Source organism: Oncorhynchus gorbuscha, linkage group LG13, assembly GCF_021184085.1.
Source record: "Oncorhynchus gorbuscha isolate QuinsamMale2020 ecotype Even-year linkage group LG13, OgorEven_v1.0, whole genome shotgun sequence".
Lineage (NCBI taxonomy): Eukaryota > Metazoa > Chordata > Actinopteri > Salmoniformes > Salmonidae > Oncorhynchus > Oncorhynchus gorbuscha.
In genome coordinates, this window is record NC_060185.1 from 35,260,981 (window position 1) to 35,286,643 (window position 25,663).

A 25,663-nucleotide genomic window follows, 5' to 3' on the forward strand; every position below is an offset into this window, starting at 1 on the left:
TCTTGTGTGATTAAAGAAGCAATAAAACTGGCCTTCTTTAGACTAGTTGAGTGTCTGGAGAATCAGCATTGGTGGGTTTGATTACAGGCTCAAAAAACAGAAACAAAGAACTTTCTTCTGAAACTCGTCAGTCTATTCTTGTTCTGAGAAATGAAGGCTATTCCATGTGAGAAATTGGCAAGAAACTGAAGATCTCGTACAATGCTGTGTACTACTCCCTTCACAGAACAGCACAAACTGGCTCTAACCAGAATAGAAAGAGGATTGGGAGGCCCCGGTGCACAACTGAGAAAGAGGACAAGTACATCAGAGTGTCTAGTTTGAGAAACAGATGCCTCACAAGTCCTCAACTGGCAGCTTCATTAAATAGTACCCGCAAATCACCAGTCTTAACGTAAACAGTGAAGAGGCAACGCCGAGATGCTGGCCTTCTAGGCAGAGTTCCTCTGTCCAGTGTCTGTGTTCTTTTTTTTATTTTATTAATTTTACCTTTATTTAACCAGGCAAGTCAGTTAAGAACACACTCTTATTTTCAATGACAGCCTGGGAACAGTGGGTTAACTGCCTGTTCAGGGGCAGAACGACAGATTTGTACCTTGTCAGCTTGGGGGTTTGAACTTGCAACCTTCCGGTTACTAGTCCAACACTCTAACCACTAGGCTATGCTGCCGCCCATCTTTTTTTTCTTCCCCATCTTAATCTTTTATTTTTATTGGCCAGTCTTAGATATGGCTTTTTCTTTGCAACTCTGCCTAGAAGGCAGCATCCCGGAGTCGCCTCTTCACTGTTGACATTGAGACTGGTGTTTTATATGTTGCATCATTTTTTTGTTCAGTGTATGAAGTGTCTTTAGAAAGTATTCACACCCCATGACTTTTTCCAAATGTTGTGTTACAAAGTGGGATTCAAATGTATTTATTTGTCATTTTATGGTCAACAATCTACACCAAATACTCTGTAATGTCAATGGAAAATAAATCATTCATATCTTGATTAGATAAGTATTCAACCCCTGAGTCAATACAGTTGTAGTCAGAAGTTTACATGCAGTTAGGTTGGAGTCATTAAAACTAGTTTTTCAACCACTCCACAAATTTCTTGTTAACAAACTAACGTTTTGGCAAATCGGTTATGACATTTTTTTTGTGCACGACACAAGTCATTTTTCCATCAATTGTTTACAGACAGATTATTTCACTTATAATTCACTGTATCACAATTCCAGTGGGTCAGAAGTTTACATACATGAGGTTCACTGTGCCTTTAAACAGCTTGGAAAAATCCAGAAAAATATGTCACAGCTTTAGAAGCTTTTGATAGGCTGATTGACATCATTTGAGTCAATTGGAGGTGTACTTGTGGATGTATTTCAAGGCCTACCTTGAAACTCAATTTCCAAACGCCTGAAGGTACCACGTTCATCTGTACAAACAATAGTACACAAGTATAAACACCATGGGACCACGCAGCAGTCATACCGCTCAGGAAGGAGATGCGTTCAGTCACCTAGAGATGAACGTACTTTAGTGCGAAAAGTGGAAATCAGTCCCAGAACAACAGCAAAGGACCTTGTGAAGATATTGGAGGAAACAGGTACAAAAGTATCTATATCCACAATAAAACAAGTGCTATATCGACATAACCCGAAAGGCCGCTCAGCAAGGAAGGAGCCGCTGCTTCAAAACCGTCATTAAAAAAACAGACTATGCGATGAGACTGTCATGTTTTGTCTTAGATTGTCTTGTCATTTTGCTTTTTCCTCTGTTCATTTTCCCCCTGCTGGTCTTTTTAGGTTCGTTCCCCTTTTTCTCTCTCCCTTCCTCTCTCTCTTCTCTCTATCGTTCCGTTCCTGCTCCCAGCTGTTCCTATTCCCCTAATCAATCATTTAGTCTTCCCACACCTGTTCCCTATTCTTTTCCCTGATTAGAGTCCCTATTTCTCCCCTTGTTTTCCGTTTCTGCCCTGTCGGATCCTTGTCTATTGTTCACCGTGCTGTGTCTGTGTATCGCCCTGTCGTGTCGTGTTTCCCTCAGATGCTGCGTGGAGAGCAGGTGTCTGAGTCTGCTAGGTTCAAGTGCCTTCCCGAGGCAACCTGCAGTTCTTGATCGAGTCTCCAGTCTGTTCTCGTCATTACGAGTGGAATTATGTCTTATGTTTGTAGAATTACTTTACTGGATTAAAGACTCTGTTTTCGCCAAGTCGCTTTTGGGTCCTCATTCACCTGCATGACAGAAGGATCCGACCAAAGAATGGACCCAGCGACTACAGACGTTCGTAACACTGCCGTCGAGATCCAAGGAGCCATGCTCGGCAGACACGAGCAGGAATTGTCTGCTGCTCGCCATGCCGTGGAGAACCTGGCCGCTCAGGTTTCCGACCTCTCTGGACAGTTCCAGAGTCTTCGTCTCGTGCCACCTGTTACTTCCTGGCCTGCCGAGCCTCCGGAACCTAGGGTTAATAACCCACCTTGCTACTCCGGGCAGCCCACGGAGTGCCGCTCCTTTCTCACTCAGTGTGATATTGTGTTCTCTCTCCAACCCAACACATACTCTAGCGAGAGAGCTCGGGTTGCTTACGTCATTTCACTCCTTACTGGCCGGGCTCGAGAGTGGGGCACAGCTATCTGGGAGGCAAGGGCTGATTGTTCAAACAATTACCAGAACTTTAAAGAGGAGATGATTCGGGTTTTTGACCGTTCAGTTTTTGGTAGGGAGGCTTCTAGGGCCCTGGCTTCCCTATGCCAAGGTGATCGATCCATAACGGATTACTCTATAGAGTTTCGCACTCTTGCTGCCTCTAGTGACTGGAACGAGCCGGCGCTGCTCGCTCGTTTTCTGGAGGGACTCCACGCAGTGGTCAAAGATGAGATTCTCTCTCGGGAGGTTCCTTCCAGTGTGGACTCTTTGATTGCTCTCGCCATCCGCATAGAACGACGGGTAGATCTTCGTCACCAAGCTCGTGGAAGAGAGCTCGCGTCAACGGTGTTTCCCTGCTCCGCATCGCAACCATCTCCCTCCTCTGGCTCAGAGACTGAGCCCATGCAGCTGGGAGGTATTCGCATCTCGACTAAGGAGAGGGAACGAAGGATCACCAACCGCCTGTGCCTCTATTGCGGATTTGATGGACATTTTGTCAATTCATGTCCAGTAAAGGCCAGAGCTCATCAGTAAGCGGAGGGCTACTGGTGAGCGCTACTACTCAGGTCTCTTCATCTAGATCCTGTACTACTATGTCGGTCCATCTACGCTGGACCGGTTCGGGTGCTACATGCAGTGCCTTGATTGACTCGGGGGCTGAGGGTTGTTTCATGGACGAAGCATGGGCTCGGAAACATGACATTCCTTTCAGACAGTTAGACAAGCCTACGCCCATGTTTGCCTTAGATGGTAGTCATCTTCCCAGTATCAGATTTGAGACACTACCTTTAACTCTCACAGTATCTGGTAACCACAGTGAGACTATTTCTTTTTTGATTTTTCGTTCACCTTTTACACCTGTTGTTTTGGGTCATCCCTGGCTAGTATGTCATAATCCTTCTATTAATTGGTCTAGTAATTCTATCCTATCCTGGAACGTTTCTTGTCATGTGAAGTGTTTAATGTCTGCCATCCCTCCCATTTCTTCTGTCCCCACTTCTCAGGAGGAACCTGGCGATTTGACAGGAGTGCCGGAGGAATATCATGATCTGTGCACGGTCTTCAGTCGGTCCCGAGCCAACTCCCTTCCTCCTCACCGGTCGTATGATTGTAGTATTGATCTCCTTCCGGGGACCACTCCTCCTCGGGGTAGACTATACTCTCTGTCGGCTCCCGAACGTAAGGCTCTCGAGGATTATTTATCTGTGTCTCTTGACGCCGGTACCATAGTGCCTTCTTCCTCTCCGGCCGGGGCGGGGTTCTTTTTGTTAAGAAAAAGGACGGTACTCTGCGCCCCTGCGTGGATTATCGAGGGCTGAATGACATAACGGTTAAGAATCGTTATCCGCTTCCCCTTATGTCATCAGCCTTCGAGATTCTGCAGGGAGCCAGGTGCTTTACTAAGTTGGACCTTCGTAACGCTTACCATCTTGTGCGCATCAGAGAGGGGGACGAGTGGAAAACGGCGTTTAACACTCCGTTAGGGCATTTTGAGTACCGGGTTCTGCCGTTTGGTCTCGCCAATGCGCCAGCTGTTTTTCAGGCATTAGTTAATGATGTTCTGAGAGACATGCTGAACATCTTTGTTTTTGTCTATCTTGACGATATCCTGATTTTTTTCACCGTCACTCGAGATTCATGTTCAGCACGTTCGACGTGTTCTACAGCGCCTTTTAGAGAATTGTCTCTACGTGAAGGCTGAGAAGTGCTCTTTTCATGTCTCATCCGTTACTTTTCTCGGTTCCGTTATTTCCGCTGAAGGCATTCAGATGGATTCCGCTAAGGTCCAAGCTGTCAGTGATTGGCCCGTTCCAAGGTCACGTGTCGAGTTGCAGCGCTTTTTAGGTTTCGCTAATTTCTATCGGCGTTTCATTCGTAATTTCGGTCAAGTTGCTGCCCCTCTCACAGCTCTTACTTCTGTCAAGACGTGTTTTAAGTGGTCCGGTTCCGCCCAGGGAGCTTTTGATCTTCTAAAAGAACGTTTTACGTCCGCTCCTATCCTCGTTACTCCTGACGTCACTAGACAATTCATTGTCGAGGTTGACGCTTCAGAGGTAGGCGTGGGAGCCATTCTATCCCAGCGCTTCCAGTCTGACGATAAAGTTCATCCTTGCGCTTATTTTTCTCATCGCCTGTCGCCATCTGAACGCAACTATGATGTGGGTAACCGCGAACTGCTCGCCATCCGCTTAGCCCTAGGCGAATGGCGATAGTGGTTGGAGGGGGCGACCGTTCCTTTTGTCGTTTGGACAGACCATAAGAACCTTGAGTACATCCGTTCTGCCAAACGACTTAATGCCCGTCAAGCTCGTTGGGCGTTGTTTTTCGCTCGTTTCGAGTTTGTGATTTCTTACCGTCCGGGTAGCAAAAACACCAAGCCTGATGCCTTATCCCGTCTGTTTAGTTCTTCTGTGGCTTCTACTGATCCCGAGGGGATTCTTCCTTATGGGCGTGTTGTCGGGTTGACAGTCTGGGGAATTGAAAGACAGGTTAAGCAAGCACTCACGCACACTGCGTCGCCGCGCGCTTGTCCTAGTAACCTCCTTTTCGTTCCTGTTTCCACTCGTCTGGCTGTTCTTCAGTGGGCTCACTCTGCCAAGTTAGCTGGTCATCCCGGTGTTCGAGGCACTCTTGCGTCTATTCGCCAGCGCTTTTGGTGGCCGACTCAGGAGCGTGACACGCGCCGTTTCGTGGCTGCTTGTTCGGACTGCGCGCAGACTAAGTCGGGTAACTCTCCTCCTGCCGGTCGTCTCAGACCGCTCCCCATTCCTTCTCGACCATGGTCTCACATCGCCCTAGACTTCATTACCGGTCTGCCTTTGTCTGCGGGGAAGACTGTGATTCTTACGGTTGTCGATAGGTTCTCTAAGGCGGCACATTTCATTCCCCTCGCTAAACTTCCTTCCGCTAAGGAGACGGCACAAATCATCATCGAGAATGTGTTCAGAATTCATGGCCTCCCGTTAGACGCCGTTTCAGACAGAGGCCCGCAATTCACGTCACAGTTTTGGAGGGAGTTCTGTCGTTTGATTGGTGCGTCCGTCAGTCTCTCTTCCGGGTTTCATCCCCAGTCTAACGGTCAAGCAGAGAGGGCCAATCAGACGATTGGTCGCATACTACGCAGCCTTTCTTTCAGAAACCCTGCGTCTTGGGCAGAACAGCTCCCCTGGGCAGAATACGCTCACAACTCGCTTCCTTCGTCTGCTACCGGGTTATCTCCGTTTCAGAGTAGTCTGGGTTACCAGCCTCCTCTGTTCTCTTCCCAGCTTGCCGAGTCCAGCGTTCCCTCCGCTCAAGCGTTTGTCCAACGTTGTGAGCGCACCTGGAGGAGGGTGAGGTCTGCACTTTGCCGTTACAGGGCACAGACTGTGAGAGCCGCCAATAAACGCAGGATTAAGAGTCCAAGGTATTGTTGCGGCCAGAGAGTGTGGCTTTCCACTCGCAACCTTCCTCTTACGACAGCTTCTCGTAAGTTGACTCCGCGGTTCATTGGTCCGTTCCGTGTCTCCCAGGTCGTCAATCCTGTCGCTGTGCGACTGCTTCTTCCGCGACATCTTCGTCGCGTCCATCCTGTCTTCCATGTCTCCTGTGTCAAGCCCTTTCTTCGCACCCCCGTTCGTCTTCCCTCCCCCTCCCGTCCTTGTCGAGAGCGCACCTATTTACAAGGTACGTAGGATCATGGACATGCGTTCTCGGGGACGGGGTCACCAATACTTAGTGGATTGGGAGGGTTACGGTCCTGAGGAGAGGAGTTGGGTTCCGTCTCGGGACGTGCTGGACCGTTCACTCATTGATGATTTCCTCCGTTGCCGCCAGGATTCCTCCTCGAGTGCGCCAGGAGGCGCTCGGTGAGTGGGGGGGTACTGTCATGTTTTGTCTTAGATTGTCTTGTCATTTTGCTTTTTCCTCTGTTCATTTTCCCCCTGCTGGTCTTTTTAGGTTCGTTCCCCTTTTTCTCTCTCCCTTCCTCTCTCTCTTCTCTCTATCGTTCCGTTCCTGCTCCCAGCTGTTCCTATTCCCCTAATCAATCATTTAGTCTTCCCACACCTGTTCCCTATTCTTTTCCCTGATTAGAGTCCCTATTTCTCCCCTTGTTTTCTGTTTCTGCCCTGTCGGATCCTTGTCTATTGTTCACCGTGCTGTGTCTGTGTATCGCCCTGTCGTGTCGTGTTTCCCTCAGATGCTGCGTGGAGAGCAGGTGTCTGAGTCTGCTAGGTTCAAGTGCCTTCCCGAGGCAACCTGCAGTTCTTGATCGAGTCTCCAGTCTGTTCTCGTCATTACGAGTGGAATTATGTCTTATGTTTGTAGAATTACTTTACTGGATTAAAGACTCTGTTTTCGCCAAATCGCTTTTGGGTCCTCATTCACCTGCATGACAGAGACAAGATAGTATCTACTAATAATTATATATTGGGGAGAAAAAGGGGGTAAAATAAAATAAAAAACACGATGGTTTGCAACTGCACATGGGGACAAAGATTATACTTTTTGGAGAAATGTCCTCTGGTCTGATGAAGCAAAAATATAACTGTTTGACCATAATGACCATCGTTATGTTTGGAGAAAAAAAGGGGGAGACTTGCAATCCGAAGAACACCAGCTCAACTGTGAAGCACGGGGGTGGCAGCATCATGTTGTGGGGGTGCTTTGCTGCAGGAGGGACTGGTGCTCTTCACAAAATAGATGGCATCAGGAGGATGGAAAATTATGTGAATATGTTGAAGCAACATCTCAAGACATCAGTCAGGAAGTTAAAGCTTGGTCGCAAATGGGTCTTCCAAATGCACAAGGACCCCAAGCATACTTCCAAAAGTGTGGCAAAATGGCTTAAGGACAAAATCAAGGTATTGGTGTGGCCATCACAAAGCCCTGACCTCAATCCTATAGAAATTTTGTGGGCAGAACTGAAAAAGCGTGTGCGAGCAAGGAGGCCTACAAACCAGCTCTGTCAGGGGGAATGGGCCAAAATTCACCCAACTTATTGTGGGAAGCTTGTGGAAGTCTACACGAAACGTTTGACCCAAGTTAAGCAATTTAAAGGCAATGCTATCAAATACTAATTGAGTGTATGTAAACTTCTGTCTCATTGGGAATGTGATGAAAGAAATTAAAGTGCTACGTCCTGACCTTAGTTCCTTTTTTATGTCTCTATTTTAGTTTGGTTCAGGGCGTGAGTTGGGGTGGGCATTCTATGTTTTGTGTTCTATGTTTTCTATTTCTATATGTTTGTCTTGGTATGGTTCCCAATCAGAGGCAGCTGGCAATCGTTGTCTCTGATTGAGAACCATAATTAGGCAGCCTGTTTTCCCACTATGGGTTGTGGGTAGTTATTTTCTGTTTAGTGTTTTTGTTGCACCTTACAGAACTGTCAGTTTGTTGGTTTGTTGTTTTTGTTCACTATTCATCTTTAATAAAATTATTATGAATATGTTCCACGCTGCACTTTGGTCCTATTTTTCTTCTCTGGCGACAATCGTTACGTAAAGCTGAAATAAATAATTCTCTCTATTAGTCTATTATTCTATTATACTATTATTCTGACATTTCACATTCTTAAAATAAAGTGGTGATCCTAACTGACCTAAGACAGGGAATTTTTACTAGGATTAAATGTCAGGAATGGTGAAAACTGAGTTTCAATCTTAGCCAACTAAGGTGTATGTAAACTTCCGACTTCAACTGTACATTCTAGAATCACCTTTATCAGCGACTACAGCTGTGAGGTTTTCAGGGTAAGTCTCTAAGAGCTTTGCACACCTGGATTGCACAATATTCACCCATTATTCTTAAAATAATTGGCAAATTATTTTGCAGTATTACTTTACTTTCTTATTGCATGTTTTGGAATATTTTTTATTCTGTACAGGCTTCCTTCTTTTCAGTCTGTCATTTATCTTAGTATTGTGGAGTAACTACAATGTTTTTGATCCATCTTCAGTTATCTCTTATCACAGCCATTAAACTCTGTAACTGTTTTAAAATCACCATTGGTGAAATCCCAGAGCAGTTTCCGTCCTCTCTGGCAACTGAGTTTGGAAGAATGCCTGTATCTTTGTTGCGACTGGGTGTATTGATACACCATCAAAGTGTAATTAATAACTTCACCATGCTCAAAGGGAGGAGGTCAGTGACCTAGCAGAGACCTGTCATTGTGTTGCCAGGACAACAACCTCTCCCTCAACGTGGGCAAGACAAAGGAGCTTATCGTGAACTACATGAAACGGAAGACCGAACACGCCCCATTCACTTCGACGAGGCTGTAGTGGAGCTGGTCGAGAGCTTCAAGTTCCTTGGGGGTCACATCGCTAAGGAATTATCGTGGTCCAAACACACCAACACAGCCGTGAATAGGGCACAACAATGCCTTTTCCCCCTCAGGATGCTGAAAAGATGTGTCATGGGCCCTCAGATCCTCAAAAAGTTCTACAGCTGCACCATTGAGAGCATCTTGACTTGCTGCATCACCGCTTGCTATGGCAACTGCTCGGCATCTGACCGCAAGGTGCTACAGAGGGTAGTGCATACGGCAGTGTACATCACTGGGGCCGAACTCCCTGCCATCCAGGACCTCTATACAAGGCTGTGTCAGAGAGAAGGCCCTACAATTTGTCAAAGACTCCAGCCACCCAAGTCATACACTGTTCTATCTGCTACCGCACAGCAATCGGTACTGGAGCGCTAAGTCTGGGACCAAAAGGCTCCTGAACAGCTTCTACCCCCAAACCATAAGATGTCTAAATAGTTAACCAAATAGCTACCCACACTATCTGCATTGAACCTTATTGCACTCTTTTATGAATCAGTGCACACACACTGGACTCTACCCACTCACTCATACTTACATTGACACTCCAACACACACTCCCTCACTCACACATAACACGTACACACAGGCACACATTCACCACACACACACACTTACACATTCATCACATACTCTGCTGCTACTGTCTATTATTTATCCTGTTGCCTAGTCATTTTACCCTTACCTATATGTACATATCCACCTCAATTTCCCCATACCCCTGCACATTGACTCGGTACTGGTATCCCATGTCTATAGCCAAGCTATCATTGCTCATTGTGTATTATTTCCACATGTTACTATTCTTTTCTTCAATTATTGTTGTTGTTATTGTTATTATTATTAATGTACAGTATATAATTTTGTATTCTGCATTGTCAGGAAGTAAGTAAGCATTTCATATTAGTCTACACCTGTTGTTTACGAGGAATGTGACAATTAAAATTTGATTTGATATTCAATGTCTGCTTTTTTAAAATGTATACCCATCTACCAATAGGCGCCCTTATTTGTGAGGCATTGGAAAACCTCCCTGATTTTAATGGTTGAATCTGTGTTTGAAATTCACTGCGCGACTGAAGGACCTTACAGATAATTGTAAGTGTGGGGGTACAGAGATTAGGTAGTGATTCAAAATTAATGTTAAACACATATTATTGGAGTGAGTCCATGCAACTTATTATGTGACTAGGCTTGCCATAACAAAGGGGTTGAAAACTTATTGACTCAAGACATTTCAGCTTTACATTTTTTATTCATTTGTAAACATTCCTAAAAACATAATTCCACATTGGCGATATGGGGTATTTTGTGTAGGCCAGTGACACATCTCAATTTAATCTATTTTAAATGCAGGATGTAACACAAGAAAATGTGGAAAAAGTCAGGAGGTGTGTATATTTTCTGAAGGTATGTACATTACTGTGTATCTATGTATGTACATTACTGTATATCTATGTATGTACATTACTGTATATCTATGTATGTACATTACTGTATATCTATGTATGTACATTACTGTATATCTATGTATGTACATTGCTGTATATCTATGTATGTACATTACTGTATATCTATGTATGTACATTGCTGTATATCTATGTATGTACATTACTGTATATCTATGTATGTAGATTTCAGAGCTGGTGTCCGTCATCGAACTGGATAATCCAGGGTAACACATTCAAAGATACAACACACAGTCGACACGCTTAGTCAATCCTACATTTTATTTGGATAATGTGTACAGCTCTATGCTCTACAGCAAGCCAACACAGTAGTGCGCTAGAGACGGGGGTGGGGGGCGCTCAGCACGGGACCGTATGACACAACACACCTCACGGTCTTGAGAGGAGGCGCCCTCAAAGTGTCTCACTACATATCTTATGTTGTATGCCTGAGGGAACATATAGAGTGGTGCCTTTGTATTGCTTGAAAAGACTTAGCATATCAAACAAGAAAAAAACTCATACTTATTAAAATGCCCATGTAGTGGACATGACTCAGGCTCATGGTCTCATGGAATACATACTCGGCAGGGGAAATTCATTCAAATGTCTCCCTCATCCTCATTTTCTTCATGCTAGTGAGTAAATGGATAGAGAAACATTTGAGTAAATGTGGAATTGGAAACCAGATAGAAGATAGAAGTGAGGATACCAGGGTGATCTCAAAAGTCATTGCTCGATTCCTTGTGTCTGTTCTCCTTGCCACCTCCTCAAAGGATCAGAAGGAAGCAAGGAGAGCAGAAGGGGAAGATCTGAGTTTTCTATGAAGAATCAACTAAATACTTTTAAGACTCATCCTCTCCTGGTATTCAGAAAGAGGAGAACAAGGCTTGCCTAATAAATCAGACTGGTACCAATTCTTGGTATACAGTCTGAAAAAAAGCTTCCTTACAAGCCAGAATGTTCAATACCATTCCATTTGAACTTACTCTATCTGTTATCTGTGAGGTTGGTCCTTCAGAATATCCACAGGAAATTATTATTTACCCAACTTTTCAGAGCGCCAGTACTGCCGTTGCAATTTCTATCACCTGGCACGACTTTGGTTAGTATGCATGTATCTTGTGCATGTAATTCCGTCTTGTGCACATGCCTTAGGTCACGAGCAAACAAATATTGATTGCCACACACAGAGACCCGTGTTTCGAAGTTGGTTTAATAATGCTTTTCTGTGGACATTTTGTCTCAAATTTCGACCCACGGACAATTGGCAGAGTAAATTCAAATATAAGGTACGTTTAGTTTTTTTTCTACGTAATTGTGTGTGGCTATGCTGCAACGTTACACAGCATAGCCACAGCAGGACTACTCTAAGGCAGAACACCATACAACTGTGTTGGGCCTCTTTGGCTCATCATTGTCGTCATAAGACACTTTTCACCACAATCTGATTCAACAGTATATCAAAGCTGTTTAGCTGTTTGATTAAGAATAAAGGGATAGTGTTTTTATTTGTTATTTGTCTGTGATATAATATCATATCAGCGTGTCACTTACACATTTCAATGTCCAAAATGTGTAAGATTTGAAGTGTCAGGTTTATCTGTTCTTATTGCTTAGTTGTAGAGTGGAATGTGTCCGTGTGAAAGTAAGGATATTTTTTGGACCTAGCTGGCTCTAGCCACAGACCAAATCTGTACCGACACCATTATAAGCACAGGTATATCACAAGTACATCATCCAAGGACATGTGCTTTACATGAAAGCTGAACAGTCTAACTTCTGGTTCCCTAAGAAGAACATGTACTCTATAAACATTTTCAATGTCATGTTACTGTCATTTCGATATTGAATGGGGAATGTGTTCTCAGAAGCTGAGGAAATAGTGCACAGTCATGATAAATTGCTTGCTTGCAGGCTAAGGGTTAAGGGCCATTATGGAGGCCTTGACCATGAATCTGGACATTTTTCTACACAGAAAATGAAAGTTGTGCCTATGGGACACAGCCGTTTTTTGGGAGGCTTGACATTATTGTTGCCAGCAACAGTTTAAGTTCATGGCTTTTCATTAATGAGGCAGCTCTTCTTACATTGTAAAAAACAACCATGTTAAATGTCTGCACTGAGTGCAAACCATCTTCTCTTCTTCAAGGCATTCCATGACAATACCTCCTCCAAATGCCTTATAGACAGATAAATACAGAAAATAACATAATAGTTTTATAACATTCTGTAATATAATGAACATAATATATTAAACAATCAGTTAAATAAGTCGTAAAAAAAGATGAAGTTAAAACAATCATAATAAAACATATCCTTCTAATAGCTTTTACAGTATTCCATTTTATATTGATTAATAGGAAATATTTTGTATTAAATAACCCCTTGACAACATTTCCCGTGTGGCTCAGTTGGTAGAGCATGGCACTGGTAACACCAGGGTTGTGGGTTCAATTCCCACAGGGGACCAGTATGAAAAGGTATGTACTCACTTACTGTAAGTTGCTCTGGCTAAGAGTGTCTGCTAAAAGGATTACCTCGGTGTTATATTGAGTTATTATCAGATGATATATGTACATTCATATAAGGGTTAAGATATATTACCTACCAAGATAAACGGTTTCAAAATGTACGAATATCTGATGTTGAATGTAAAATCCACCAATTTCATCAACTAAAAGACAATTAAAAGGAAAAGAGACTAGGTTAAATGTTCAGATCAAGTGACACCACACATCTTCATCTGGTTGGGTGCTATTCTCTCACTACACCACTAGGGTCAGCCAAGTGCAAATCAATGTTGGCTGGTTTCATAGCGTCATGGCTTTCAACAGCTGCTGTCTACACAGCTTGGAGTCTACCATGTAGATAACCAAAATGACCCCTTTATTTAAGAACATTTGAATTTTCTCTTCTCAGCTATCTGAGACAAGAGACAAATCTACCAGAAGGCCCTAATAACCCCTTTTGCTTGACTAGTAATAGTGAGATCAAATCAGCCACAGCCTAAGTTCAACCCAAAACAAACAGCAACAAACTGTCACGCCCTGACCTTAGAGCTTTTTATGTCTCTAATTTGGTTTAGTCGGGGTGTGATTCCTTTTTCTATGTTTTTGTATTCCTTTGTTTTGGCCGGGTATGGTTCTCAATCAGGGACAGCTGTCTATCGCTGTCTCTGATTGGGAACCATACTTAGGTAGCTTTTTCCCACAGGGTTTTTTGTGGGTAGTCGTTTTCTGTATAGTTTAGTTTCCTTACAGAACTGTTTGTTTTCTTCTTTGTTAGTTTTGTTCAAGTGTTCTGATTGAATAAAATATCCTGAACACGTACCACTCTGCGCTTTGGTCCAGTCATATACAGGGAGAGGATCGTTACACATACCATCTATAAACAACATTCCTATGTGTCTTTTATCCCTAAGGTGAAACCCACCCAGCAAACCACAGATGTAAATAAACACAGAGAAATACTATTGTCTGTGTACAGTATTACACACAGCTCACTAAACCTGAGAGAAGCATCTGGCCAAACTGGTCCCAATGCATTATTACCCAAAAGTGTCCTGTTTATGCAAAGCATCTGCAAGATTAGAAGGTTACCTATACCTCCACCTATTTATGCAGGATGCCAGGAACTCCAGTTTAACTCATCCAATAGCTTCATCAGTGTTTGGTAATTATTATTATTTTTTTTTAACTCAGAGACACAATATAATTGAAACCTACTAAGGTATGTGTGTGAGGCCAGTGGACTAATGTTACTTTCAATGATTGTATAACGTATAGGGTGTGCTGTAGGCCTACCTATTGTATGACCAATGGAATAAAGAAAGATTCAGTGGGATATGACGGTATGACTACACCTCTTGGCCATGTGGGAACTTTTCAAGTGAAGGCCACCGATGCAGATCTGAAATTCAATAGTATTCACAGCAAGGACATACACAGATGCTCAGATGCTACCCAACTGTGACTCCGCGTAACAGAGGTCAGAACATGTTTTCTACAAGGGCAACCCAGGGTTGATTTATGGTTGGCCCTAAAACGACACAGCAGGGTAAGGTAATTGCACAGTAGGCGCTGAGGTCTATGGCAACAGGCCATAGGTTAAACTAACCTCCACACAGGATGTCACACTCAGATAAGGCCCCATAATAACGTTATATAGAGCGACGCCAGTGTAAATGCATTCAACTACATGATTCTACACATTGACGTGAAGTGATTAGTAACAACAACCTCATTGGGTGTTCGTACACCTGGAAATTTGGGTTAATTCAGGTCATGTCAAAATGTATAATTATAAAAAGTGTTCATCATAGCAATACATCTAAATACCAGTCATTAGAATTAATAGGATTATAATCAACAATGCTAAATTAATGTCAGTATCAATTCGATAATGGTGCAGGACAATGGGCGATTTACAGTATTAATAAAATCAGATAGTCATAGTGATTATGAGGATAGCGATGATGATGACAATGATTATGATAATAGTGATGATGATGATGCATTTCTAGGGATGGTCACAGTGGGGCCATCAGCCTTCAGCCTTGGTTTGAGCAGCCAGCAGGTGACGCTGTGGCCGTGGCTGCCAGTCTGGGAGGAGCTCCGTCCTGGGGCTCCATGGGCCCTTCTCCACCCCCCTCCTCCTCCCCTCTTTCCCCCACCAGAGGATTCTGTCTGTGGGCCAGGGAGTAGGAATGCCTGACCCTGGACCTGTGGTGCCTGCGGTGAGGGTGGAGGAACAGCGCTGGGTCAGGCATGGCGGTGGGCTCTGCAGGGCACGTCACCCTCTCCCTGGGGACACACTCCCTGGCCCTCTCCGCCCGGAGCTGGTGCCCTGACATGGTCCTGCTGCCCCTGCGTTTAGGCTTGACCACAGGGGAGGCTATGGCAGAGCTGGTGTTGGAGGCATTGGAGAAACCGGAGGGCGACTGAGGAGAAAAGGGAGAAAAGATGGCGGTGTCCCACTCGGCTGCTTGGCTGTACTGGGGCCCAGGGGGATTCCCATGATGACGATCCCTATTCTCCCAGTTTTCCCTGAGGGCCTGCTGCCTCTGCTGCAGCCGCTGGTGTTGCAGTTTCTGACGGGCAGCGTGCAGCTGGAACGAGAGATAGGCTGCCGCCTCGGTCTGCCTCTGCAGCTCTGTGTTGAGCACCGTGGAGCGCTGGCTGCGGCGCTTCAGCTCATCCAGGAAGCGGCGCTCCTTGTCCTTGAGGTTAGCCCGCAGCACACCAACCAGCGCCCCCTTGTGAGTCAGCTCCTTACACAGCTCTCCCAGTATGCACTGCTGCTCGGTCCGGCGATCTTCGACCTCCAGACAGCGGGCCTCCAGCTGCTCCTCCTCCTCCGCCAGGTCTGAGGACGCACACACGAACACAGAAGCAGAGAAGTGCACACAAATCAAATAGTGAGGACGCATCAGAGATTCACAGACAGATAGCTAACATTCAGACAAAAAAAAACAAGCCCCAAATGCAGCTGCCAGAAAGATAACACACTGCCTGGATATGATACATTCAGTCAAACGGATATGGAATTAGGTCATGTGACCAGCGCTGGCTGCTTTCAATCACCAAGTTGGCCTCAAAGCACATTTGTGGATCATCTGGCAGATAGGAAATGGTATGTGGGTTTAGGGATTGAATGGACAAAGACAGAAGACTGAGCACATATGGGCAAAGGATTAAAGAGCCCCTGAGCAAATCCCTGCCAGTATCCACCACCCAATCTCTACCAGCCGCATCATGGCCACTGGCATGGTGTGACATCTGCTGCCACTTACCCACTATAGAGAGAGAGTGAAGAGAGTAGACTGGCAGACTGCTCACATGCAGTGGTGGTGTGATGGGAGGGGAAGGGGTGATTGTTTTGGAGGGCTGATAGCCGATATAACATTCAATATAGTAATATACTGATAGTTCCCTCAACCCAATAATACCTACTTTCTCAGCGGACAAAATTGGCTGCACTGATGTCGTCATTACACCAGGAATTTGCTGTGAAAACGTCACTGCATCCAGTTTTAACCGCAAGTCTAAAATCATTGTACATCATTTGCTGTGCTTCTGGGGCAAAGTCAAAGCTATAGTACTCCATCACAGTGAAATCCTCCAGTAGGAATGGGGGATTAAAAAAAGCCTTAGTCAGTACTAGCTGCAGCTGTACCTTTGGGCTGAGGCTGCCCAGCTCAGACAGCTGGGCCAGGGGAGAGGGATTACACCACAGCCTCTGGTATGCTGGTTGACCCAAGAATTAGGTCAAAGTAAACTAATGGGAAGGGAGGGGAGCAAAAGGTGCTGTGATTAGTTGAAACTTGGATGTGAAATCATTGTAAAATGATCAGTAGGGATTTTCATTTGGCCTATATTAGGATTGCTGCATCTAGTTTAGAATAGGAGGAACCTGATATCCACATAAATAGCCCTTCCTTCCTCTATCTCCTTTCTCATCCTCCTCTCTTTCTCTTGCTCTTCTCTTCTCTCATCACTCTTAATCTCTCTCTCTGTACCAGTCTCATCCTGTACCTGTTTCTCCATCCCTCTGTTTTAATCCCTCTCTCTGTACCAGTCTCATCCTGTACCTGTTTCTCCATCCCTCTGTCTTAATCCCTCTCTCTGTACTAGTCTCATCCTGTACCTGTTTCTCCATCCCTCTATCTTAATCCCTCTCTCTGTACCAGTCTCACCCTGTACCTGTTTCTCCATCCCTCTGTCTTAATCCCTCTCTCTGTAACAGTCTCATCCTGTACCTGTTTCTCCATCCCTCTATCTTAATCTCTCTCTCTGTACCAGTCTCATCCTGTACCTGTTTCTCCATCCCTCTATCTTAATCCCTCTCTCTGTACCAGTCTCATCCTGTACCTGTTTCTCCATCCCTCTGTCTTAATCCCTCTCTCTGTACCAGTCTCATCCTGTACCTGTTTCTCCATCCCTCTATCTTAATCTCTCTCTCTGTACCAGTCTCATCCTGTACCTGTTTCTCCATCCCTCTGTCTTAATCCCTCTCTCTGTACCAGTCTCATCCTATACCTGTTTCTCCATCCCTCTATCTTAATCTCTCTCTCTGTACCAGTCTCACCCTGTACCTGTTTCTCCATCCCTCTATCTTAATCTCTCTCTCTGTACCAGTCTCATCCTGTACCTGTTTCTCCATCCCTCTGTCTTAATCCCTCTCTCTGTACCAGTCTCATCCTGTACCTGTTTCTCCATCCCTCTGTCTTAATCCCTCTCTCTGTACCAGTCTCATCCTATACCTGTTTCTCCATCCCTCTGTCTTAATCCCTCTCTCTGTACCAGTCTCATCCTGTACCTGTTTCTCCATCCCTCTATCTTAATCTCTCTCTCTGTACCAGTCTCATCCTGTACCTGTTTCTCCATCCCTCTGTCTTAATCCCTCTCTCTGTACCAGTCTCATCCTGTACCTGTTTCTCCATCCCTCTATCTTAATCTCTCTCTCTGTACCAGTCTCACCCTGTACCTGTTTCTCCATCCCTCTATCTTAATCTCTCTCTCTGTACCAGTCTCATCCTGTACCTGTTTCTCCATCCCTCTGTCTTAATCCCTCTCGCTGTACCAGTCTCATCCTGTACCTGTTTCTCCATCCCTCTGTCTTAATCCCTCTCTCTGTACCAGTCTCACCCTGTACCTGTTTCTCCATCCCTCTATCTTAATCTCTCTCTCTGTACCAGTCTCACCCTGTACCTGTTTCTCCATCCCTCTGTCTTAATCCCTCTCTCTGTACCAGTGTCATCCTGTACCTGTTTCTCCATCCCTCTATCTTAATCTCTCTCTCTGTACCAGTCTCATCCTGTACCTGTTTCTCCATCCCTCTATCTTAATCTCTCTCTCTGTACCAGTCTCATCCTATACCTGTTTCTCCATCCCTCTGTCTTAATCCCTCTCTCTGTACCAGTCTCATCCTATACCTTTTTCTCCATCCCTCTATCTTAATCCCTCTCTCTGTACCAGTCTCATCCTGTACCTGTTTCTCCATCCCTCTGTCTTAATTCTTCTCTCAATCCCAATCACTATTTTACAGATTTTTCTTTCTACATCTGTTTCTCCCCTCCTGCCCTCCACTCCTCGCACCCCCCCCCCTCCATCTCTTTCCCCTCCCTCCCTTTCTCTCTGAGTAACCCAGCTTTCTCCTTGGTGTAGTTCTTCCTGGTCTCTGTCAAACTGTCGCCCACTAGACCAGGGTGGTGAGGTCATGCTGCAAATATAGAAAATGCTGTGTAATCTAATCTCCATTTTGTCCTCCTTTTCTCTCTCTCTCTCTCTCTCTCTCTCTCTCTCTCTCTCTCTCTCTCTCTCTCTCTCTCTCTCTCTCTCTCTCTCTCTCTCTCTCTCTCTCTCTCTCTATCTCTATCTCTATCTCATTCACTAACCCTCTAACACGTTCTGTACCATTCTTCCCACTCCCTCCCTTCCTCCCTTGTCCCTCCATCTCTCTGTCTCAGCAAACAGACTGTAATTGTACCCCTCCACCAGGGCACAGAGGAATATGAGAGAGGAGGAAAAATTGATGGATCAATTTGTGAGGATGGAGGAGAGGGGGCTGTGGTGGTGTGATAGAGCAAAGGACGGCCTGCTCTGGAAAAAGAGGGGGGTCCTGATTAGTTATAATTGGCTGCAGATGGGCATGAACCCCCCAACTCCTCCTTTCTTTCTCTTTCTCTCCACCACCCATTCCCTCCCATCCCCTCTGTCTCTGTAATTATCTACGATATTATCATAATATCCATCTTCTATCTAGACATTCTAATGCAATAAAGTACCCATGAATGGAATATTAAGGTGCACACACACAGCCTTTGTCTGCTGGTTCATATTCATGAACTGTGTATTGCACTCCGCTGCCAATCTACCCAATTCCAATCCTCCTACACGTTTTTTTTATCCTGGTAACAGATCAATCCATAAAATGTGATGTTTTATTCATGGAATATGGCCTTTATGGCTGAGGATGAGAGGGGGAAAGGGGGAGAGCGTTTGTGGAGGTCGACCACAGGGCTGTCCCTTGGCGGATGGGTAAAGTGAAGGATAATGCCATGAGGGTGGGATGGGGGGAGCCAAAGAGGACAAACAGTTAGTGTCACAAAGCCAAGCCTGGAGAGAATGAGAGGGAGGGGGGCAGGAAGAGACAGAAAGAGAGACACAGAACTTACCCAGTTCACTCTTGCCTGGAGGCTTCACATTCAGCTCACATGTCAACTCTGAGAAAACAGAGACAAGAAATGAGACATCAGTGAGACAGAGACATAAATGAATAATGTGTGAGACAGAAATGAGTCATATGAGTAAGTCTAGGAGACAAATAGATACATTTCAGGAATTTACAAAAATAATAAAAAGGAATGCTTTCAATCTGATGTGTCTCATTGAAAGACTAAATACTAATGCTGATCGAAACTAGGGATTAATATTTCCCACCAAATCTACCAAGTTTCAATACCGGGAATAATTCGGGAATAATTCATAGCAACGAGAAGTAGGGTTGCTGAGGGTTGCTGAGGATGCTGTAGCACCCCCTGATAAATCACATAAAAATATATACAGTACCAGTCAAAGGTTTGGACATACCTACTCATTTAAGAGTTTTTCTTTATTTGTACTATTTTCTACATTGTAGAATAATAGTGAAGACATCAAAACTATGACGTAACATATGGAATCATGTAGTAACCAAAAAAGTGTTAAACAAGTTCCCACATATGCTGAGCACTTGTTGGCTGCTTTTCCTTCACTCTGCTGTCCAACTCATCCCAAACCATCTCAATTGGTTTGAGGTCAGGTGATTGTGGAGGCCAGGTTATCTGATGCAGCACTCCATCATTCTCATTATTGGCCAAATAGCCCTTACACAGCCTGGAGGTGTGTTGGGTCATTGTCCTGTTGAAAAACAAATGATAGTCCCACTAAGTGCAGACCAGATGGGATGGCGCATGCCATGCTAGTTAAGTGTGCCTTGAATTCTAATAAATCCGACAGTGTCACCAGCAAAGCACCCCACACCATCACACCTCCTCCTCCATGCTTCACGGTGGGAACCACACATGCGGACATCATCCGCTCATCTACTCTGCGTCTCACAAAGACATGGAACCAAAAATCAAACATTTTGACTTATCAGACCAAAGGACAGATTTCCACCATTCTAATGTCCATTGCTAGTTTCTTGGCTCAAGAAAGGCTCTTCTTCTTATTGGTGTCCTTTAGTAGTAGTTTCTTTGCAGCAATTCAACCATGAAGGCCTGATTCACACAGTCCCCTCTGATCAGTTGATGTTGAGATGTGTTTGTTACTTGAACTCTCTAAGGCTGGTAACACTAATGAACTTATCTTGAGCAGCAGAGGTAACTCTGGGTTTTCCTTTCCTGTGGCAGTCCTCATGAGAGCCAGTTTCATCATCACTTGATGATTTTTGCGACTGCACTTGAAGAAATGTTCAAATATCTAGAAATGTTCTGGATTGAGTGACCTTCATGTCTTTAAAATAATGATGGACTTTCAAATCTCTTTGCTTATTTGAGGTGTTCTTGCCATAATGTGAACTTGGTCTTTTACCAAATAGGGCTATCTTCTGTATACCACCCCTACCTTGTCACAACACAACTGATTGACTCAAACACATTAAGAAGGAAAGAAATTCCACAAATGAACTTTAACAAGGTACACCTGTTAATTTAAATGCATTCCAAGTGACTACCTAATTTATTTTATTTAACCTTTATTTTTAACTAAGCAAGACAGTTAAGAACACATTCTTATTTACATTGACGGCCTACCCCAAACGACGCTGGGCCAATTACGTGCCACCCTATGGGACTCCTAATCATGGCAAGTTGTGACACAGCCTGGAATCAAACCTCTAGCACTGAGATGCAGTGCCTTAGACCGCTGTGCCACTCAGGAGACCATTAAGGCTGGTTGAGCAAATGCCAAGAGTTTGCAAAGCTGTCATCAAGGCAATGGGTGGCTACTTTGAAGAATCTCAAATATAAAATATATTTTAATTTGTTGAACACTATTTTGTTTATTACTTGATTCCATAAGTGTTATTTCATAGTTTTGATGTCTTCACTATTATTCTACAATGTAGAAAATAGTAAAAATAAAGAAAAACCCTTTAATGAGTAAGTGTGTCCTAACTTTTGACTGGTACTGTATATATATTTTTAAAATTGTGCACTAGGCCTTTATTACCTTCTGTATGAGTGGAGCAAAATAGTGGTCAACAGAATATTTCCTCAGCCCTCATATGGGCAGCAGTAGGCTAGGCTATGAGACTGCACAGACAAGCAGGGGAAATATTCTAGCGGTATTTTGACATGCAGGCAAGAGAGGTGCTTTGATAATGCAACCTATGGATTACAGAATAAAGTTTGGAATTTTCATGCGAGACAGGAGTCAGGATTTTGTGTTTCAGTGGGATTGGGACTGGATAGGAAAATAGCCTAGGTTCTAGGACAGGAGAATTGTCCTCATTCCTCTCTGAATTGTTAACAGACTTCACATCTGTGACAGAGATGCCTATGTAGTGAAATGTGTATAGGCCTATCTAATGTGTGACTGTGTGACTATTCACAATGACAGCTCAAAGAGGCACATGTTCATTTATAGTCTTTAGGCCAACTGTAGAGGTTTCCTGTAGGGTTTAACTGCAATTGGGTCGATGTGCAGTACGGCAGTGTCAATTATGCGTGCGCTTTGAATTTAAGGCGACTTTGTGTGAAGTAAATGTGCTAGGCCATGTGACAACTTCTTTGGATAATGTGCTATTTTAATTTTTGCCTATCTGATGCTGCGCATGTGTAGGGTCTGCATTGGTGCCAACATTGAGGTAAAATGTTGTAATTTCCCAGGTCTTTCATTTTATTTTCTCAGGAAATGTGAAGTGTTCCCAGGACAGTCCCGGGTTCGCTGTTACCCATGTTAATCCTTTATCATAACTGTAGTGCTGTTGAAGCAGTGAATGTCCAATCTGTTTGTTTGCGACTAGTCTGTCAATTAGCTTGACTGCAGACAGTTCAGACAGAGATGATTAGGGCCTTGTGTAGACTGGACATACAGTAATGCCATTGAGTTAAACTGATTATGTTTAGCTGGGTGGACTCTAAGCACTTCTCCAGTCAGCACAGACAGATGCCATGCTTGGGTTGCTCTCAAGGACAAAGACTAAAATATACTGTACAGTATTTATATTATGTCCCTGTCTATTCCCTCTCACTCGCCAGCTGGGTTGAATAGACAGTTTACCTCCCAAAATAAGCACAGTAAATCCTTAACCTATCACCTTCCTTTGCCTGCTCAGAAAATCCCATCAATCCCCACAGAGAGAGAGAGAGAGAGAGAGAGAGAGAGAGAGAGAGAGAGAGAGAGAGAGAGAGAGAGAGAGAGAGAGAGAGAGAGAGAGAGAGAGAGAGACAGACAGACAGACAGACAGACAGACAGACAGACAGACAGACAGACAGACAGACAGACAGACAGACAGACAGACAGACAGACAGACAGACAGACAGACAGACAGACAGACAGACAGACAGACAGACAGACAGACAGACAGACAGACAGACAGACAGACAGACAGACAGACAGACAGAGCAAACTAGAATGCTATTTGGCCCTACACAGAGAGTACACAGCGGCAGCATACCTGACCACTGTGACTGACCAAAATTAAGGAAAGCTTTGACTATGTACAGACTCAGCGAGCATAGCCTTGCTATTGACCACTCAAGAGAAGACAGGCTATGTGCTCACTGCCCACAAAATGAGGTGGAAACTGAGCTGCACTTCCTAACCTCCTGCCCAATGTATGACCATATTAGAGAGACATTTCCCTCAGATTACACAGATCCACAAAGAATTCGAAAACAAATCCAATTTTGAAAAACTCCCATATCTACTGGGTGAAATTCCACAGTGTGCCATCACAGCAGCAATATTTGTGACCTGTTGCCATGAGAAAAGGGCAACCAGTGAAGAACAAACACCATTGTAAATACAACCCATATTTATGCTTATTTATTTTATCTTGTGTCCTTTAACCATTTGTACATTGTTAAAACACTGTATATATATATACATAATATGACATTTGTAATGTCTTTACTATTTTGAAACTTCTGTATATGTAATGTTTACTGTTAATTTTTGTTATTTTTCACTTTATATATTCACTTTGTATGTTGTCTACCTCACTTGCTTTGGCAATGTTAACACATGTTTCCCATGCCAATAAAGCCTTTGAATTGAAATGAATTGAGAGAGAGAGAGAGAGAGAGAGAGAGAGAGAGAGAGAGAGAGAGAGAGAGAGAGAGAGAGAGAGAGAGAGAGAGAAAGGAGAGGAAGGAAGGAAGGAAGGAAGGAAGGAAGGAAGGAAGGAAGGAAGGAAGGAAGGAAGGAAGGAAGGAAGGAAGGAAGGAAGGAAGGAAGGATGAGGGAGGAGGAGGGTGGATAGATTAACTAACAGGAACAGGAAAGTATTATAATATGTGGTTTCCTTTCATGGAAACCCTGGCTGTAGTGGGGGAGCATTCATTGAGATAAACCAGCTCTTTTCAAGTTAAAGTTAATAGTCCCAAGAAAACAAATTGATTGGGCTGATAGACTAGTACAGTAGGCTACATTGTGTTTGTATCTAAGATTTGATTGCTTTAGCATCTTTGCAGTGTATGAGCCTAGTCTGTCAGTCAAACCACAACACCATGTGGTGATGCCCTTTAACTGAACCTTCTTCGTGTTCTGCAGTGAGGTCTGCCTCTGCTTGGCTTGGCAGTAACACTGTTGTTGTAAAGAGGGTCACTGTCTACTCCACTAGTCTAATTTGATCTCTGTGTGTTTGCGCACGTGTGCATACGGTATGTGTGTATGTTTGTGTGTGTGATGTATAGACTCACCGCTACATCGTTTCTGCAAGGACAGGATCTCCAGGTGTAGGCCATGCAGTAGGGTGAGATGTTCCTGTCTGAGAAACACGGTACTCCTCTCAACACTCTCCATCTGCATGTCCAAGGTGGAGCCTGTAGGTTCCATGATTACACACCTGTCCTGCACCCTGCACAGAGAACAGGGTCAGAGGGCATTAATATACATTATACCTGCATGTGTATAAGGGTCACTTTCCTGTTACTAATGATGAACAATAACAAAAGGAAGTATTCCAAATGTATATGTGTGTGTGTCTGTGTGTGTGTCTGTGTGTGTGTCTGTGTGTGTGTCTGTGTGTGTCTGTGTGTGTCTGTGTGTGTCTGTGTGTGTCTGTGTGTGTCTGTGTGTGTCTGTGTGTGTCTGTGTGTGTGTAATGATGCATTTGCAGTATCTTTCCCCCTTCTTTATTTACCTTCACTGTAGGTTAATTATTTAATCTTACTTTACAATGCAGTTTAGAATATCACCTGACACATTTTCAATAAGCATTACAACAAGAGAAACACTGGTCTTAATTTATTCTAAGATAAATTTTAAAAAACACAATGATTGATGATGGTTATGTCAGGTAAGATAAAGTGTGTATGAGTGTGTATGAGTCATTGTGGTCATGCGGTTAAAAATGTATTGATCACCCAATAAAGAGATGGAAGAAACCAACGCAATATGCTTGGTAGGTTACAGTATGTTGAAAGTCCTAGTACCAGTTAAATTCAATTTTACAGTTGATTCCTACATGCCTACAATACACTCAATAAATGTGGCAATTTTATGAAAATGATCCATGCTTACCGTGCTATTTTAGATAATGTCGAACGAAGTCCCAAAGAATTACGATATGAAATTCATGAGATCTATAAACAAGTCCTTCGATCCATACATGATTGATTTCCAGGAATGTTTCAAAACCATTTAGGATATTCGTCCAATAATTGAGATTAATTCAACATCATTTGCAGGCGATAACGTTGTATCAAGAACGAAAGATAATAGCATGTACACAGAAATAAAATCAGCGACGCATCGCATAACGGTCCTGGGAGGCTACAACAGGATAAATATGTTTTCATTACGGCTGCACCATCTCGCTGCGTCAGTAACAGTTATTGCCAAAATACTCATAACAAGGTCACCATAGCAAGTAGATTGTAACGTATGGAAACGGAGCACGATACATTTCGACAGGCGCAGCCACCCTCTCCTTCATCGTCTGTTGGGTTGAGCTGGTACAGTAGTCTACTGTCGTATGATGAAAACAAGACATCGCGACCGGAACATCCGACTCAAATACAGCTTATTGAAAGAAGTGGCCGTACCCAACATCGACTTTTG

At 44.0% G+C, this 25,663-nt stretch overlaps 1 protein-coding gene across 1 annotated transcript; it reads right to left on the reverse strand.

The window, feature by feature from the left end:
- Positions 1-10,661: 10,661 nt before the first annotated feature.
- On the reverse strand, positions 10,662-25,639 carry LOC123992795. Its single transcript, XM_046294318.1, has 4 exons — positions 25,124-25,639; positions 24,301-24,458; positions 19,567-19,614; positions 10,662-15,755 (listed from the first exon to the last, which is right to left on the reverse strand). The coding sequence occupies exons 2-4, from the start codon at positions 24,434-24,436 to the stop codon at positions 14,941-14,943; spliced, it is 999 nt and encodes a 332-aa protein (XP_046150274.1). The 5' UTR covers positions 24,437-24,458; positions 25,124-25,639; the 3' UTR covers positions 10,662-14,940.
- Positions 25,640-25,663: the final 24 nt, after the last annotated feature.